This window comes from Silene latifolia, chromosome 10 (assembly GCF_048544455.1).
Source record: "Silene latifolia isolate original U9 population chromosome 10, ASM4854445v1, whole genome shotgun sequence".
Classification (NCBI taxonomy): Eukaryota; Viridiplantae; Streptophyta; class Magnoliopsida; order Caryophyllales; family Caryophyllaceae; genus Silene; species Silene latifolia.
This window is the reverse complement of record NC_133535.1, coordinates 125,243,061-125,262,065: the sequence shown is the minus strand read 5'-3', so window position 1 is coordinate 125,262,065 and position 19,005 is coordinate 125,243,061. Positions and strand designations below refer to the sequence as shown.

General features: G+C 40.4%; 1 protein-coding gene across 1 annotated transcript; it reads left to right on the top strand.

The window, feature by feature from the left end:
* Positions 1-5,155: 5,155 nt before the first annotated feature.
* LOC141609166 (putative cytochrome c oxidase subunit 5C-1) lies at positions 5,156-5,468 on the top strand. The gene has a single exon (XM_074428343.1). The coding sequence runs from the start codon at positions 5,162-5,164 to the stop codon at positions 5,321-5,323; it is 162 nt and encodes a 53-aa protein (XP_074284444.1). The 5' UTR covers positions 5,156-5,161; the 3' UTR covers positions 5,324-5,468.
* Positions 5,469-19,005: the final 13,537 nt, after the last annotated feature.

Sequence of the window (19,005 nt, the reverse complement as noted above, 5' to 3'; positions counted from 1 at the left end):
ATTTCATATTTTTATGCAATTACTTATTTAATCTCTTCCAACCAATTCATTCATTACAGCTACACACTTCTTACCACATATACACATGAACAATAGTGAACAAGCACATAAACTTATCATGCAACCTTATGCAAACCAAATATACGTATACGACACAACATTCCTATGTACATGTTATTATTATGCCACATTATGAATCATCCATCCTGCAACATCCTCATTCATCACATATTATCACATATGAACTACTTTCTTTTTCTACCATATCATTCATCATTCTCATATACTTTTCCAACGATTCCAACCAACATGTAAACCAACTATCATGCAACATGCTTTCAACAAACCATATACAAAATCACATCGTCACCATCTTTATCTACACATTCCCCATTCTCCACAATCATACATCCACTGGTTCATACCACACATTACTATATAGATACACAATACACAAGGTAAACACATAGCGATCCCGACTCATATACCAAGGTGACCGGTTCAAAATTGTAGGGCGAGTTCGCGACTTTAGGACGTCTCCCAAGTCTTTGCATTAGCTCCTACAACCTTTACCCCGGGTTTATTTTAATTGACTCCCTATATTCATTGGATTTATTGGTTACAGGTTTCAGGATCGTCGCTCTGATACCATTTGTAACACCCCCATACTCCAAGTGCCTTACCAGGACCACTCAGGCATAAGGATGCTACCATCTCGGTTACCCGAGGCATGATAATCATAAGACAATGAAGAAACATACTTTATTAAACAAGTTAAGTGATTACATAACAAAACCAACCGTAAGCAAAATACAATCGCTCTCAAACTATAAACCAACCGAAAGGAACTGTCCTAACAAACACAGCGGAAGACTAAAGACTCGGATATGTGATGACTCCATCCCCAGCTAGATCCCACGCGTATCCAAGATATACCCAAAGCAATCGCTCACCACCCCGAATGGATCACCACAGTTTTTAAAACATTTAAACGGGGTCAGTACTAATCACACAATTTATATATATATATCAACAATCCGATAAACAGACAACTCACACCGTCACACATACAATCACACCAGTCCCATTAATCTCAATCACCGACTGTCCACTGGACCAGCCCTGCCAGTGGGGGACCGCAACCGAACCCACCAAATCCCCGCTCTTCATATTGAGCGATTTCCCTGTTCATTAATGTGCACATCCCCTTCCGTGGCGGGTTCCACGAAGGGCGAAACTAGGGCGTGAAGCCACTCCCGCAAGTGACTCCACTCAGCCGAGAACGCATCTCGAGAACCACAGACAACCAATCACAATCACAATATCAACAACCGTCTGAATCTATCAACAATGTACAATCACAATCACAGCCGTCACAATACAATTATTATATCAAACAATCAATCTCAACACATCAACAATCATCCCATTATGGGACTAATACTGAGTAGGAAATCCTACCTGGAAAGCACAACTATCAGACGGTCTCAACAGCTGTATCAAAAAGCCTCTTCTACAAAACCTCCTCCTATCATACAAACACATAAACACTACCAAATCACAATCTACACAAAACCCCCAAATCCCCATATTAGGGTTTAAACAACTTAAAGGAATTACCATAAAAACGGTACATAGGTCTTACCCTTGACGCAAGGAACTCAACGATATAACGAACGATGAAATCCGACCTTCCAAGCTCCGGGATTTGCCAACAATGCGATTAAAGCTAATGACGTAGTTTGCTTTCTCCTCTCACAGAGATTAGGTTTTGAAAAGTGATTTAGGAACAATGACGGAAGTATTATATACTCTAATCGCATTATTAACAAAACCCGAGAAAACAACCCCCGTAAACCGGCTACTCGATCGAGTAGCTAAGGTACTCGATCGAGTGCCCCCTTACTCGATCGAGTACCCACGTTACTCGATCGAGTACCCAAGAGGTCAGAAACTATTTTAAAACGCAACTCACCCTTACTCGACAGAGTAAGGCCTACTCGATAAAGTACCCAAAGACTTATAAATACGGAGTATTACATGGAGTTGTCTAGTTATTGATGGAAATAATGGGTTTTGTTGGGTGTGTTGTTAGTGAGGGGGTCGTGATGGCTGTGGTGTTGTATTTTGAAGTTTCGTGGTGTTCTCTAGTATCCACGGCGACGTCTGGATTTTTGATAATCTCGCCGGCGTGAGAATGGTGGTGGTGGTGGTGGTGGTGTTGGCAACAATGAGTGGTGCTAATTCAGGTTTGGTGGTGGATGCACAACATATGGCTCTAGATACACATATCAATGCTCCCGGATACACATATCAATACTCTAGGTACACAATTCGATTTGTGTATCCAAGAGTATTGATATGTGTATTTGAGATACTAACATGTGTATTGGTAGGGAGAAAACTAGGTGTCGTAAAATGCTAGAATTAACCTACCAAATTAACAATTTATAAGCCAAACTATACTCTAGACTACTCTAAATGATAAAGTAATATAGTGCAAGTAAGGGTCGGTCCCAAGAGAAGGTCTTTTAAGCTAAATACTTGAATTGCAAACTATTGACTACTAAAGACAAGATTATAAACAAACAATGGTTATTCACAATGGCAAACAATAGAGAGACATGAAAAGGGGGGTTTTTGAGTTGATTGGTGACATGAAAACAAGGTAAAATTTGCAATCTTTGTCTAAGAAGCAATATAACAAACACTTGGTGAGTAAGATGATTCAATAATTAAGAGAACTTGGTGCAAGTCTTCCTTTGTAACCAACAATGGTAAAGTTTAACTCTTTAATAATTCTCCTCCTAATTTCTACCCAATACTTTCAAGTCAAGATAATAACATGCACAAATTAAACCATCTATGCAAGTCCTCCAAGTTTAATCAACAATTCATTAAACCATGAGTGCAAATCAAACATGAGCATTAAGAGTTGTGCCAAGACAAGAAGCTAGGATCAATTCTCACAAGATTAAACCATACAAATGAGAAAAGACATGAAATTTCCTACTTATTGCATGAATCCTTTAAACCAAATCAACATACAACAAGCTTGCTCCAAACAATCCTAGATAGATTAAACCATTTCTCTAGAATTTGCAATAGTTGAACAAATAAGAAGCATGGATGGCCAACCCAAACATAAACTCATTCAACATGAAGATTAAGCATAAGGAAAGATCATTAGATAAATAAGAGGAGATTAAAAGAGTCTTACAATACCAAAGTTGGAGACTTTGGATGAATTACACCAAGAAGGGAAGGATTTAGCCTTCCATAATCTTCAAAACCCAAAGAAATAAAGAAAGATTACAACTTTGAATGGAAATAGTCTTCTAAATTATTACAAGATTAAACCCTAAGAATGAGATTAGATGAGATGATATGATGGTAGGTGAATGTTTTAGGTCTTCAAACTCTCGGGTCTTTATAGGCCTTCACGAAAACCTAGAAAGATTTCCACTTAAGAAGCCCACAAAGAAGATTAGAAAAACCCGTAAAGCAGAGCTGCGCAGGCTGCGCAAACACTGTTCATGCCTGCGCAATTTTGCGCACCGCACGCACCCCTGTTTACGCAGGTCGCGCATGTGCTCGCATTTCTGGACTTCTATTTTCCACGAGCTAGACCTCTTCAATTGCCTTCATTTCTTCTAGTCTTCATTCCTACTTCTCCCAACTGGTTTCCGGGTTACAAGTGATCCTCTTGTGCCTTGTCTTGACCTTTGAAAGGTGCTCTGTTGCTGCTCGGGTTCCATGCATAAGGATTGAGTGCCCAACCGAGTAAAAATGCAAAAGTTACCACCATATAACCAATTGCCAATTGTTAGGAAAAGTGTACCAAAAGACCCATATTAAAAGACAAGAGGGTGATAAAATCACCCTCTTAGACCGACACAATACATTACTATCATGTATCTAGAGTGGTTGTGTGGGCAGCGTTGGTGTGGTGGTTGTGGGAAATATCGGCCTGTTTTAGAAAGCTTGTGAGAGCTTAGTTTGTGCCATGTCTGAACACACCATACTGGATATACAAACAAAAGAAGTATGCCCACTGAGTTTGATACGCATTTGCTTTGGTCAATGAATTCCTGAAACCTCCCCATGCTCGAATGTGTTCTTGCAGCAAGTAACCTCATATCACCAAACACACAGCTTCTCCTATCCAGTTACCACGGACCGAGCTGGCTATCAAACTAGGCGCCACAGCTATTATCAGTATCACTGCTCCTGGCAATTCCAGCCAATCTGCATCCACCCGATTTCAACATTAACAACCTTTCTCAATCTAGCTCAATAATGATAGGATCAGAATCAGAACAAGGAACATTATCATATATAAGTGAAATGCGTTTACGGTTTCGCCGTTTTGGATGTTAGGATAGTATCGACCCAGCGGGAATATTCCTAGCTCATCTTGCGGAATACCTTCACTTTATTTTTTTTTGATTTTCTACAAAGTAATTTTTTACATGTAGGTGGGTCTTGATCGAAATGGTGGACGGTCAGCGATCCTTTGGCTTTATAGCTCTTGAACATCTGGTTTTATGTTTTGAACATCTTTATCATTCCTCTGTTGTGAATAGAGTTCGTGTTCTTTATCACCGTGGGTTTATTAATGCTTTTGTTTGCTTTACCGCTTCCCGAAATTTGGTAGCTTAGGTTAGTAGTCCTGATAAGGACATAACTCGCATTCCTCTGATACCATGATTGTCGAAGCTGGTAATTGATGCATTTGATTTAAAATGTTGTAGTATTTCTGTGGTACCAAAGGTCAGATTTTAAGAAGTTGCTAAAGTTTCGATAACTGTAATTTAACTGTTTTAGACGGTGATTTTAATATCTAAGTTAGATTACATGTGCTAGATTAGTTCTTATCTAGCTGACTAACCCACAACATATAACATTTATTTGAATTGTTATTAGATGTGTCTCGGGTTCTAATCTTAATATGATTAATTCAATTGGAGATTATAATCCTTGGCTAAATAAGCATTTTTTTCGTCCTACTTAAGGATAGCCCTCTCCCTCACTTGATCCCATTTCCCCTCGGAAAAGCGTCTTTATCTTCTCGAATTTAGAGAAGATAAAGAGTTAGTTGAATTTATTCTCTGTAAGCTATATAATCTGTTAGTTCTATTCTGACTTTCAGGTGAGAAATATGGCTGGTTCAAAAGTTGCGCATGTTGTTCTGACTAGTCCGAGTGTAGTGAAGGAGATATTTATCGCGACTGGACTTGGGTTGGCAGTGGGAACATTGTGGAAAATGCATCACTGGAATGAGCAGAGGAAAGTGAAAGCATTCTATGACATGCTCGAATAAGGCCAGATCAGCGTGGTCGCTGATGAATAGATCTACCTTTAATCGATTTTTTTTAATTTGGGTCGTTTTGAAACTACTTTATGGCTGTTTAAAATAATTTTCCTGTATTGGATGTTAATGGTGTAATGATGTGGTTTACACACTATTGATTTCTAATTAGAACTGATGTCGAAAACCTGAAACGGGTGTATTAATGGCTGTCGAACACCTACCGGCATCGAAGTTCTGGCAAACTTCACCATCTGCAGTTAGCTCGCCCTGCAGTCGAGTATAGGTTCTAATTATTTCGCCGGAGTTTGCGAGTATTCGGCCATCAGTTTACGAGGAGCCTAGATATACAAATCGATTTGTGTGTCTGGGCCTCTGGGGTACTCATATGCGTATCGGGGGGGTAATATTATGCGTATGTGAGCATAATAATACGTGTATCTAAAGGTAAATAAACGACCAAGAGAGAGGGAAGTGTCGATCTTTCGCTCTTGATTGGAAGGACATATAAATAATGTTCTTCACCACAATACATTAAATTGTAAATTAGCAATCAAAATATCTACCATAAATTTGTCAAGTTTAAGCTAAATCATATATACTATACGTTATTACGTGGTGTATTTCTTGTTGTAATCTATTGTCGCATTTTTCTTAACAGCAAATTAAAAGCTCTCCATGGGGTGTAGGATTGTAGGCTCCTATCGCTAGTATTTAATATGACAAATCATAGAAGGTTAGATACACTCGTTTAACTTGCTAGATACATACCTTTAACTAGCTAGATACACTTTTTTAATTTGTTAGATACGACTCTTTAGCTTGCTAGATACACTCTTTTATGTTAATAGATACACACCCTTTAACTAGCTACATACAATCCTTTAAATTGCTAGATACACACCGCTAATTAGCTAGATACACTTCTATTAAGTATTAACACATATTCTTCTCAAAGGAAATTATTAGCCTCCTCTATATTACACAAGCAAACTTTATAGCAACATCCTTCTACATAAAACCTGTGAGAGGAATTGCAAATCAAATTGCCCAGAAGCTAAAGGTACTACTCACACTATGGAAGATGTGCAGAAAAGAATAGCCTTGAGGCACGAATTCTAAGAACTGGGAAATGCGCTAGCAAATCGTTCAGAATACACCGTAGAAACATCAAAAAAAGTTAGCTTCCGAAATCCAAATACTGACAAGTCCGCTGCTCACGCAATACTTTTTCAAACAACCTCATTGCATCTAGACATCAGATTCGACAATCTTCTTCGCCATGAGCAATGCGCTTATTATAATGAGTTGTGTAATAGTCTTTTATACAACGAAACAAACAATATTTCAGGCTGTGTACATATTCATAGCACTCAAAACTGAAAATTTTCAAAATTATATGCAGAGAGGCTGTAAATTGATTTTCCAATAAAAATGAAAAGCGCATTATCGCCATTTCCAACTTTTTATACCCGTCCTTGGAATTTCACACCAAAACCCCCAGTCACTTAAGCCCCTCGTCATTTTCAATCGTGCGAACCGTACCAATTATCAAGATACGTTTAATACTACCCTTGGATACACATTGTATTAATGACAGATACACAAATCGATTAGTAATACCATGTGTAAATCCACTAGCTAAAGATCAATTTTGACCACCCAACTCACACCACTACCACCAACACACCAACTGCCAGCACCACCACCACCATCCATGAACTAACCTCACAACCAGCCTCGTCCCCTTCATTAACCTCGACAGCGACATGAACCTGTACCGGCGACATCACCGGCCACCTGAGACCGCGACAGGACATCACGTGTCACAACAATACACCACAACTAATTATTACAATTAATTTTTCGAATTATTACTTCTTTTGTAGTACATCTGCAATTAAAATCACAGTTTTGCAGAAGTTTAAACTAAAGAACTCGTCGGAGAAGGTAGATGGGATGGGAAGACGATAATGGACGGCGAAAGTATGATGGAGTGAGTCGCCGGAGCCAGATGTTGGTGCTTGGGGAGGAGAAAAAGCAAGATCGTCGAAAAAGTGATGGCCGGCGTCGGAGCTGCGTCACCGTTGCCGGCGTCGGAACATGGTCGAGGGAATGTATATAGACAGTTGATATAGTTAAGGGTTGACGACAAACAATACTCAGTTTGCAAATGTCAGTATGTTTGGTGGGTGGGCCTGGTAGCTTTTTATTTTGTTTGAGATGCTCTCTTTAAGTTGGTTCGTACGGTTCGTACTGAACATTAGTTCGCACCTGATCCCGCCTATATATATATATATATATATATATATATATATATATATATATATATATATATATATATATATATTTTCGAGTTTAGAATACTTATGTGTCGTTTGGTTGAAACATACGAAAATTAATTTTCCATGATTTTACAAATCACATGGATTGGACAGTTCATGTGAATTGTCAAATCTCGTTTGGTTGGTATTCACAAGCTGAATTAACAAACGAATTTCCAATTACCTATGAGGACTAGGTAATCAAATTTCTTCATTATAGAGGAATTGACAATTCATGAAAAAAAAAATTCATAATTTGAGATAATCAAACACATCTCAGTTCCAAATTATGAAAATTTTCAATTCACCCCATTTAATGGTGTTCAAACAACCTCTTAATCTTGGTTAGTTCTCCACTTCTCCAACGTAATTACTCTAAATATATTAGAGTAGTTCTCTGCACGAAATGACAACAAAGACACTACAATGCACGACTTCTTCGTCACATATTTATATATTGGTGGTGAATACAACAATCTTAATTTCGTATTTTAAAGACGTGTGAATAATGAGATAAGGTGTCCTACTCATAATTCTAAGTAACATGATAGTATTACACAAATTCTCATTGAACACGAGCACTATCCGTTACAAGCTAAAAACGGTTAGTGTCTCTCTCACAAAATGCAAGTGACATTATTCATGGGGTGCTTCATTTCTCTCCACTCGCCCTCCCACTTGCCTTATTGTGAGAGAGATACTATCCGTCTTCAGCTTGTGACGGATAGTGTCCGTCATAAGCAAGACGCTTTGGTAGTATTATTGGATGGTACTCAATTTTCCTAAAATAAAGTGAGTATAAAATGAAAAATAAGAAGGTACCATCCATTAATATTGAGTTTCGGTACTCACGAGGGTATTTTAGTAAAATATACTCCGTATTTCCTAATTTCCTTGACTTTTTAAAATTTGACCTAATTTCTTAAGTAGGGGTATTTTAGTGAGTTTCTTTTTCTTTTGATTTTGATCCCCTATGCATTTCAAATCTGTATTATTTTTTTCCTATACTAACATCTGTTATTATCATTTATTCCCTCATCATCGAAATTAAACCCGACTTATTTGATTTAACCAAATTGCTTAAGATTATGTATTTCGTTTTAAACCCAACTTATTTGATTTAACCTAATCGCTAAATGTGATCATGTATTTTGTCTGGAAGTATAGAGAAGTAATAAGTTTTAGAGACATATAATTCAAGAATAGAGTTTTATTAATCGATGTCGTCTTACATGATATAGGGTGAGCTATTTATAATAGCTCACAATTTATTAAATCCTAACCTAGTTTAGCAAACTTTATTGGTAATCGGCTCTAATGGGCCTAATATCCTAATAACCTCCCGCAATCATAAAAGCATTAGTACGAACTTTACGATTGGAGAATTACAAGAAAATCATAATCAACAAAAAAAGTCTTAATCTCGATATTGTTGAGATATCGAGATATCTCATTAGAATAATATATTAGTTATTAGAATAATATTAGTATAAGATATTAGGTTATCTAGTTTGCTTAGGTTGGATCTCGGTTTAACCAAATCGCTAAATGAGGTTATGTATTTTGTCTGGAAGTATATAGATAAAAATGTTCAATAAAAAATTGTTCTCCATAAATCAATCAAAAGCACTTAACAAACTTTGGAAAGACATACATCAACAATATGTTGTTTGGAAGGGACATGTAAGACTCGAACTTGGCCACGAGTGACTTTTTCATACACAAAATGGATGATCAACTCAATATGTTTGGTACATTGTGTTAAGAATATATGATCTCCTTATTTCCAAATATTAGCATTGCTTGTTCTCCAAGAACATATCTTATATGCATATATTAGTTTCGGTATATTGTCCATAAATCGTTTATTGTATCTTGTACTTTAGGTAAGGATCTCGTTGTAATTAATTTTAGGCAAGTCGTAACCTAGGTTGTATTAGTATATATACATGTATTATTCATTCAATGAAAATCATCTTTCACCAATTCTTTACATGGTATCAAGCCATATCGATCATCTCATAAAATTCACAAAAACATCCGGCCTATTTTTTCGAAGATTCCGATGGCATCCCATAACAATTTGCAGCTACCCAACCCTGACGAACCTACCAAACCGATTTCCGTCATTCACAATTGTATACAACTTATCGACACCTTACCTACAAACAATGGAGTTTTCAAATACGCTCTACCATGAACGGCCATTGTTTGTTTCCCTATCTTGATGGAACTATGACTTCCCCACCACAAACAATCACCAAAGACCCAACTCCACCCCACACCAAACCCACTACAAACTCCAACCCCGCCTATATGACTTGGTACCGTCAAGACCAATTCATCTTAGACGCTCTCATTGGCACTATAATACCCGTCCTTTTGGAGACCCGTTGACTGACCTTAGACACCTATCTAGACCTTCGGAAACCTTACGAGCTAACTTTGTGGCGTTATAACCCTTTGAAGTTTTGGTTACTCGATCTAGCGGAGGCTACTCGATCGAGTAGCTTAGTCACTCGATCGAGTAGAGGCCACTCGATCGAGTAAGTTGCTTACTCGATCGAGTGACGGGAGTTCAGCGGGTAATTATAAATCGTGATATCGTGAAACCCGAATCATTTCTTCTCCTTCTCTCCTAAACCTAGATGCCGTCATATCACTTCTCCTTCACCATGGTTCATCTCCTTGAGGTCTTTGAGAGTGATTACACCATAGGGATGCCATGCTTGAGTCGGGTAGCGGCCTTGACGCCGGATTGCTTTGTATAGTGAAGAGTCTATCGATCCGAAATACTCAAGAGAGGGGGGGGGGGGGGGTGAATTGAGGATTAAAAACTTTACCCAATTTTTTGACTAAATAAATATAATCAATTATTTAAAGTTTATTGATTAAACTTTAACTAATCAACTAATTAACGAAGTAAAACAAAGAAAATAAACGAAAGAGAAAGAGAGACACATGGATTTTTGAAGTGGTTCAGTTTCACAAATCGAAACCTATGTCCATTATTCTCGATTAATAAATTTAGTACATGTCTACGGATTACAAATTTACTAACCCAACTCGTACAACTAACCCTAGTTGTAACTCAAGTGAGTATCACTAAATACTCGAGTGACTAACTTACGCTAATAAGAAAGCACTAATGATTTTTATAAAAGTTCACGTTAATGAACGAGTAAGAAATCAATTAAGCACTATTATCTTATAATGATTATAATACTACGTATTTATGAGTCTCTGGGTACTCTATCGAGTAGGCCTTACTCTGTCGAGTAAGGGTGAGTTGCAGTTTAAAATAGTTTCTGACCTGTTGGATACTCGATCGAGTAACGTAGATACTCGATCGAGTAAGGGGGCACTCGATCGAGTACCTTAGCTACTCGATCGAGTAGCCGGTTTACGGGGGATGATTTCTCGGGTTTTGTTAATAATGCGATTAGAGTATATATTACTTCCGTCATTGTTCTTTAAACACTTTTTAAAACCTAATCACTGTGAGAAGAGAAATCAAACTACGTCATTCGCTTTAATCGCATTGTTGGCAAATCCCGGAGCTTGGAAGGTCGGATTTTACCTTTCTTTATACCGTTGTGATCCTTGCGTCGAGGGTAAGACCTATATACTGTTTTTATAATGTTTCCTTAAAGTTAGTTAAACCCTAATTTAGGGATTTGGGGATTTTGTTGTTTTGTATGATTGGTAGTGATTATATGTTTGTATGTTAGGAGGAGGATTCGTAGAGGAAGCGTTTTGATATCATTTTGTGAGATCGTCGATTGTGTTGTGCTTTCAGGTAGGGTTTCCCTACTCGTATTAATTACATAATGTGTGGTGATTGTCTTTGTAGTTAGTGATTGTTGATTGGTTCAGACGATTTGTTGATGTTGTATTATGATTGCGATTGTTTGTCTCTCGGTTCTCGAGATGCGTTCTCGGCTGAGTGGAGTCACTTGCGGGAGTGGCTTCACGCCCTAGTTTCGCCCTTCGTGGAACCCGCCACGGAAGGGGATGTGCACATTAATGGGACAGGGTTATCGCTCGGTATGATGAGCGGGGATTTGGTGGGTACGGCTGCGGTCCCCCACTGGCAGGGCTGGTCCCGTGGACAGTCGGTGACGGAGATTGATTGGTGTGGGTGATTGTGTGTGACTTTTGAGTTGTGTTGTTTTCTTGTCTTGTTGATTATATAAATTGTGTGATTAGTAATCGACCGGTTAATGTTTTAAAATCGTGGTGATCCATTCGGGGATGGTGAGCGATTATTGAGCAGGTATGAGTCGAGTTACTGGGATAGCTGGGATGTGCCACGGTCTGATGATAGAAGTCTTCCGCTGTAGCTTAGTAGTTTTCATAAACATTTCAGTTAGCTGATTAGACAGTTGGTTTGAAACATGTATTCGTATTTTGGTTTGGTTTTTGGATTGTAACCTTTCACTAAAGCATTTCTATTTAAACGTTGTTTCATTATTGTTTATTTGATTATCATTGCCTCGGGTAACCGATATGGTAGCATCCTTATACCTGGGTGGTCCTGGTAAGGCACTTGGAGTATGGGGGTGTTACAAAATGGTATCAGAGCGACGATCCTGAAACCTGTAATCAATGAATCCAATGAATATAGGGAGTCAATTAAAATGAACCCGGGGTAAAGGTTGTAGGAGCTAATGCAAAGGCTTGGGAGACGTCCTAAAGTCGTGAAATCGCCCTACAATTTTGAACCGGTCACATGGGGGGTGTATGTCAAGGTCGTATGTGTTGTTTGTTAGCTTGTGTGTGTGGATGTGATGAAGTATGTTGTAATTGTTGGATGTTTGGAGTAGGAGGTTGAGTTTGTGAATGAAAGGTTGATGAAGTATATAGAAATGTTGTTTGAACATGAAGCATGTTGGATGTTTATTATGTGGCGTTTGATAACATGATATAATCGTTTTGTTGATCGTATGAAAAGTTTGGTAGAATCGCATGCTTAACTATAGTATAATGTTGAGTTTATTGTTGTGTAGTATGTTGGGATATGATATAGCATGCGGGTAGCATATTCGAGTTAGCATGACTCGATCGAGTGGGTCTGACTCGATCGAGTGGGTATTTGACGTTTTTGCAACTAGAATCGTGTTTTTGGGCACTCGATCGAGTACCTCAGGCACTCGATCGAGTAGGGGGTCACTCGATCGAGTAGCCTGGCTACTCGGTCGAGTATGTTAGAGATCAGAAGGTCTGTTTGGGGTCTGATGTCGAGGCACTCGATCGAGTATGGTGGGCACTCGATCGAGTAGCCTCTTACTCGATCGAGTAGGGTTAGACACTCGATCGAGTGTGTTCTGGGCAGTCCGCCTTCGTGTTTTGAGGTTTTAGTATGTATGTTTATGTCTACCCTTTCTTATATAGTTTCAAGATGCCGTCCAAGAGAAACGCTTATTGTGCGAGAGCTGAGACCATGAACATAGATGATGTCGTTAAGATGTTGGAGCATCAAGATGCTCTTACAGAGGCCTTAAAGAAAGCGGGAAAGGAAAAGGAGGTTGATCACTCTAAGATCAGTCTCTACATAGCGAGGTTCAACCCAAAAGAGTACACGGGAACCGGGGAACCAAACCTTCTTGACAACTGGCATCGTGAGATGGAGAACATACTAGACCTGGTTCACTGTCCTGATGAGATGAGAGTAGAACAAGCTGCGTTCTACTTGAGGGAAGCAGCTGGCAAGTGGTGGGATATGGTGAAGGTGGGTGCTAGGGAGATGTATGCGAACCAGGGCTTACCTGCTATACCTTGGGAAGAGTTTCGGAGGGCTATGAGGAAAGAGTTTGTACCGGAGCATGTGAGGAGTAAGCTGAGGGAGGAGTTTGATGGGTTTAAGATGACATCTGATATGTCAGTTGCTGAGTACTACAAGCAGTTTAATGAGAAGTCTAGGTATGCTGAGGATATGGGTTTGAGTGAGGAGAACCTGGCGCTGAGGTTTGTAAGAGGGTTGACACCCAAGATTATGGATAAGTTACCCGTGGGAGTCCTTACCGATGTTAAGGAAGCTTATGAGAGGGTTGGGAGAGCTGAGAGGTTGGTGGAGATGGCTTGGGAGAGAGTGAGTGAGAAAAGAAAGGCTGAGAGTGAGGGTGGTGGCCAATCTAGTCATAAGAAAGGCAACCACACCCAAGCTAGAGGGTTTTCTTCTGGGTTAGGGTTCAGTGTTGGGGCTTCCTTTGGGCGTGGCCGTGTGAGTGGTAGTGGTAGTTGGGGGATGACATGCTATGCTGTGGCGGTGTAGGCCACAAGAGACATGAGTGCACGAGTGCAGCAGGAGCTTTTCATGGATCGGCTCGGGGGAGCTATTCTCAGGGACCTGCACAGAGTTATGCGAGCAATAGACCGTATGGGTCATGGTCTAACCGGGGAAGTCAGAGCTATCAGGGTGGAGGTAACCACAATGGCGATAATTCTTATAAGAAACCAGCTACGAACAACAACAACAATCAGGGGTCGGGTGCTAAGCCGACCACATCAGCCAGTACTGTCCAGGGAGGTGGACAGAAGACCAGTGGAAAGCTGTTCATGATGGAAAAGAAAGCAGCTGAGGAGGATGCACATGTTATCACTGGTACTTTTCTTGTTAACGGTGTTCATACCTTTATTTTGTTTGATTCGAGGGCGTCTCAGTCGTTCGTATCTTCGAGTCATGTTAAACGGTTGGGTTTGTGGGTATATGAGTCTGTAAGTGAGAAAGTTTTTATACCTTCGGGTGAGTCTGTATTATGTGGAAGGTTGTTTAGAGATGTGTTTATGATAGTTGGGCAAGTTGATCTACCTGTAGACTTGCTAGAGTTTCCTTTTGACGGTTTTGAGATAATAGTTGGGATGGATTGGTTGGGAAAGTATAAAGCTAAGATAGACTGTCATCAAAAGAAAGTGTCTTTGAGAGGGTCTAAGGGTGTTAGTGTGTCTTATCGTGGGTTTCTAGTCAAACCCAAAGTTAAGTTGATTGCAGTTGTGACCCTGAAGTCTTATCTGAGGAAGGGATGCCCTTTGATCTTGTGCAATGTGAGAGATGACCGGATAGAGAGTCCGACAGTTGATGAGATACCAGTGGTGGGAGAGTTCGCAGATGTTTTTCCAGAGGAGATTCCGGGGTTGCCACCGAAGAGAGAGATAGATTTCACCGTTGAGTTGAAACCGGGGACGGGGCCAATCTCTAAGGCACCGTACCGGATGGGTCCTAAAGAGATGGAGGAGCTCGGGAAACAGTTAGATGATCTGATAGAGAAGGGATACATTAAACCTAGTGTATCGCCGTGGGGAGCACCATTTCTTTTCGTGAAGAAGAAAGATGGGAGTTTGAGGTTGTGCATAGATTACAGAGAGCTGAACCGAGTGACAGTGAAGAACAAGTATCCTTTACCAAGGATAGATGACCTATTTGATCAGTTGAGTGGTGCATCAGTCTTTTCTAAGATTGATTTGAGGTCGGGGTACCATCAGGTGAAGATTAGAGAGGTGGACATACCGAAGACAGCTTTCACGTCGAGGTATGGCCATTATGAGTATGTGGTGATGCCGTTTGGGTTATCTAATGCACCAGCTGTGTTTATGGACTTGATGAACAGAATCTTCAGACAGTTTTTGGACAAGTTTGTGGTGGTCTTTATCGATGACATATTAGTCTACTCTAAGACTAAGGAGGAGCATGCGGAGCATTTGAGGATTGTGTTGTAGACTTTGAGGAAGCATGAGTTGTATGCTAAGCTGTCCAAGTGTGAGTTCTGGTTAGAGAAAGTTGCTTTTCTGGGGCATGTGATCTCTAAGGAGGGAGTAGCTGTGGATCCGGCGAAGATTGAGGCAGTGACAAAGTGGGAAGCACCAAAGAATGTTGCTGAGATCAGGAGTTTCTTGGGTTTAGCTGGATACTACAGACGGTTCGTGAAAGATTTCTCCAAGATAGCTAGACCTATGACAGCTTTGATGAGGAAAGAGAACAGGTTTCGCTGGGATGAGAGTTGTGAGAAGGCGTTCCAAACATTAAGGGAGCGTTTGACCACAGCTCCTATCTTAGCATTGCCTGAAGGGATCGAGAACTTTGAGGTTTATACAGATGCCTCAAAGAATGGGTTGGGATGTGTGTTGATACAGAACGGTAAGGTGATTACCTATGCTTCTAGGCAATTGAAGCCGTATGAGGAGAACTACCCTACTCATGATCTAGAGTTGGGTGCAGTGGTGTTTTCTCTCAAGATTTGGAGACATTACCTTTATGGGGCGACCTTTAAGGTATTTTCGGATCACAAGAGTCTCAAGTACATCTTCACTCAAAAGGAGTTGAACATGAGACAAAGGAGGTGGATGAAGCTGATTGACGATTATGACATGGATATTATCTACCATGAAGGGAAAGCCAATGTTGTTGCAGATGCTTTGAGTAGGAAGAGTGTACACTCCCTGTGTACAGCTTTATCTTTGATGAGGTTGAGAGATGAGGTGGGGAAGTTTGGGATAATATGATTTAGAGAGGGGATGCTGTGGGAGATTTGATAGTACAGCCTGATCTTTATGATGATATTCGAGGTAAACAGGCGTTGGATCCTAAGATGGTTGAGTGGAGAGCTGGAGTAGAGAAAGGGACAGTGTCTCGATTCTCTATTCATACAGATGGTAGTTTGAGGTTCGATGGTAGGTGGTGTGTCCCTAATGATGAGGAGCTGAAAAAGACTATCATGACAGAGGCACATTGTACACCATATTCAGTACATCCAGTTGGTGACAAGCTATACAAGGATTTGAAGAACACGTTTTGGTGGCCTGGGATGAAGAAAGAAACAGCTGAGTTTGTGGCCCGTTGTTTGACATGCCAGAGGGTTAAAGGGGAACAGTGACGACCGCAAGGTAAGATTCAGTCTTTAGAGGTACCTGAGTGAAAGTGGGAATCCATTTCTATGGATTTTATCGTGGGTTTGCCAAAGAGTCAACAGGGTAACAACATGATATGGGTGATAGTGGATCGACTGACCAAGTCAGCTCACTTTGTACCAATGAAAGATACATGGACTAAAGCACAATTAGCTTTGGCTTATCGAAAGAATGTGCTAAAGTTATATGGAGTCCCTAAGGACATAATGTCTGACAGAGATGCGAGATTTATCTCAAGGTTTTGGAAAGAGTTGCAGGAATCTTTGGGAACAACTTTGAAGATGAGTACAGCTTTTCATCCTGGGACAGACGGTCAGACTGAGAGAACAATCAAAACTCTTGAGGATATGTTACGAGATTGTGTGATGGACTTTGGTGGTAGCTGGGAACATAGGTTGTATTTGATAGAGTTTTCTTACAACAACAGCTATCACACTAGTATTGGCATGGCACCGTTTGAGGCTTTATATGGGAGGAGATGTAGGAGTCCGATTTGTTGGGACAACAGTGCTGAGGCAGTGGTTCTAGGACCAGAGATGGTACTCGAGATGGTTGAACAGATAAAGATGATCAGGTAACGGATGAGAGCAGCTCGGGATAGGCAAAAGAGTTATGCAGATCTACATCGCCGGGATATAGAGTTTCAGGTTGGGGATAAGGTTCTTCTGAAAGTGTCTCCTATGCGTGGGGTTATGAGATTTGGGAAGAAAGGCAAGCTGAGTCAGAAGTTCATAGGGCCTTATGAGATCTTAGAGCAAGTTGGGGAGGTTGCATATCGTTTGGCTTTACCGGCTGCGTTAGAGAGAGTGCATAATGTGTTTCATGTATCGCAGCTGCGGAAGTATGTGAGTGACCCGTCACATGTGTTAGAGGTAGAGAGCTTAGAGCTAGATGAGTCTTTATCATATCTTGAGGTACCTAAGCAGATTCTTGACCGGAAGGTTAGGAAGATTAGGAGTGGTGAGACAGTTTTGCTTAAGATCCTTTGGTCTAACCACGAGACTGAGGAAGCTACATGGGAGACAGAGGATGCCATGAGAGAGCGCTACCCTTTCCTTTTTGATCAGGTATGTATGGTTACGGGTACGTAACCTTGTTTCTTTTAGGGGGGTAGGAGATGATCGCAAAGATTTTTTAAGAGTTTTATACCCTTTTTGTGTTATGTCGGTATAGTTGTTGTCATTGAGTCGGGTTGAGTTTGGGTTAGTAACATGTTTGTGTTGAGTTTGTTTTGGTTGTTGAGTCGGGAGTGTTGTAGTGTGAGTCTTGGTTTTGTTGTAGTTTGAACTTTGGGGTAGAAGTTCTTTTTAAGGAAGGAAGACTGTAATACTACGTATTTATGAGTCTCTGGGTACTCTATCGAGTAGGCCTTACTCTGTCGAGTAAGGGTGAGTTGCAGTTTAAAATAGTATTTGACCTGTTGGATACTCGATCGAGTAACGTAGATACTCGATCGAGTAAGGGGGCACTCGATCGAGTACCTTAGCTACTCGATCGAGTAGCCGGTTTACGGGGGATGATTTCTCGGGTTTTGTTAATAATGCGATTAGAGTATATATTACTTCCGTCATTGTTCTTTAAACACTTTTTAAAACCTAATCACTGTGAGAAGAGAAATCAAACTACGTCATTCGCTTTAATCGCATTGTTGGCAAATCCCGGAGCTTGGAAGGTCGGATTTTACCTTTCTTTATACCGTTGTGATCCTTGCGTCGAGGGTAAGACCTATATACTGTTTTTATAATGTTTCCTTAAAGTTAATTAAACCCTAATTTGGGGATTTGGGGGTTTTGTTGTTTTGTATGATTGGTAGTGATTATATGTTTGTATGTTAGGAGGAGGATTCGTAGAGGAAGCGTTTTGATATCAGCTGTGAGATTGTCTGATTGTGTTGTGCTTTCCAGGTAGGGTTTCCCTACTCAGTATTAATTACATAATGTGTGGTGATTGTGCTGTAGTTAGTGATTGTTGATTGGTTCAGACGGTTGTTGATGTTGTATTGTGATTGCTGATTGTTTGTCTCCGGTTCTCGAGATGCGTTCTCGGCTGAGTGGAGTCACTTGCGGGAGTGGCTTCACGCCCTAGTTTCGCTCTTCGTGGAACCCGCCACGGAAGGGGATGTGCACATTAATGGGACAGGGTTATCGCTCGGTATGATGAGCGGGGATTTGGTGGGTACGGCTGCGGTCCCCCACTAGCAGGGCTGGTCCAGTGGACAGTCGGTGACGGAGATTGATTGGTGTGGGTGATTGTGTGTGACTTTTGAGCTGTGTTGTTTACTGTACTGTTGATTATTGTGTGATTAGTACTGACTCCGGTTAATGTTTTAAAAACTGTGGTGATCCATTCGGGGATGGTGAGCAGTTATTGAGCAGGTATGAGTCGAGTTACTGGGATAGCTGGGATGTGCCACGGTCTGATGATAGAAGTCTTCCGCTGTAGCTTAGTAGTTTTCATAAACATTTC

What these genes read in the sequence shown, in the direction of transcription:
- LOC141609166 (XM_074428343.1), top strand. Translation starts at nt 5,162, where the DNA reads ATGGCTGGTTCAAAAGTTGCGCATGTTGTTCTGACTAGTCCGAGTGTA.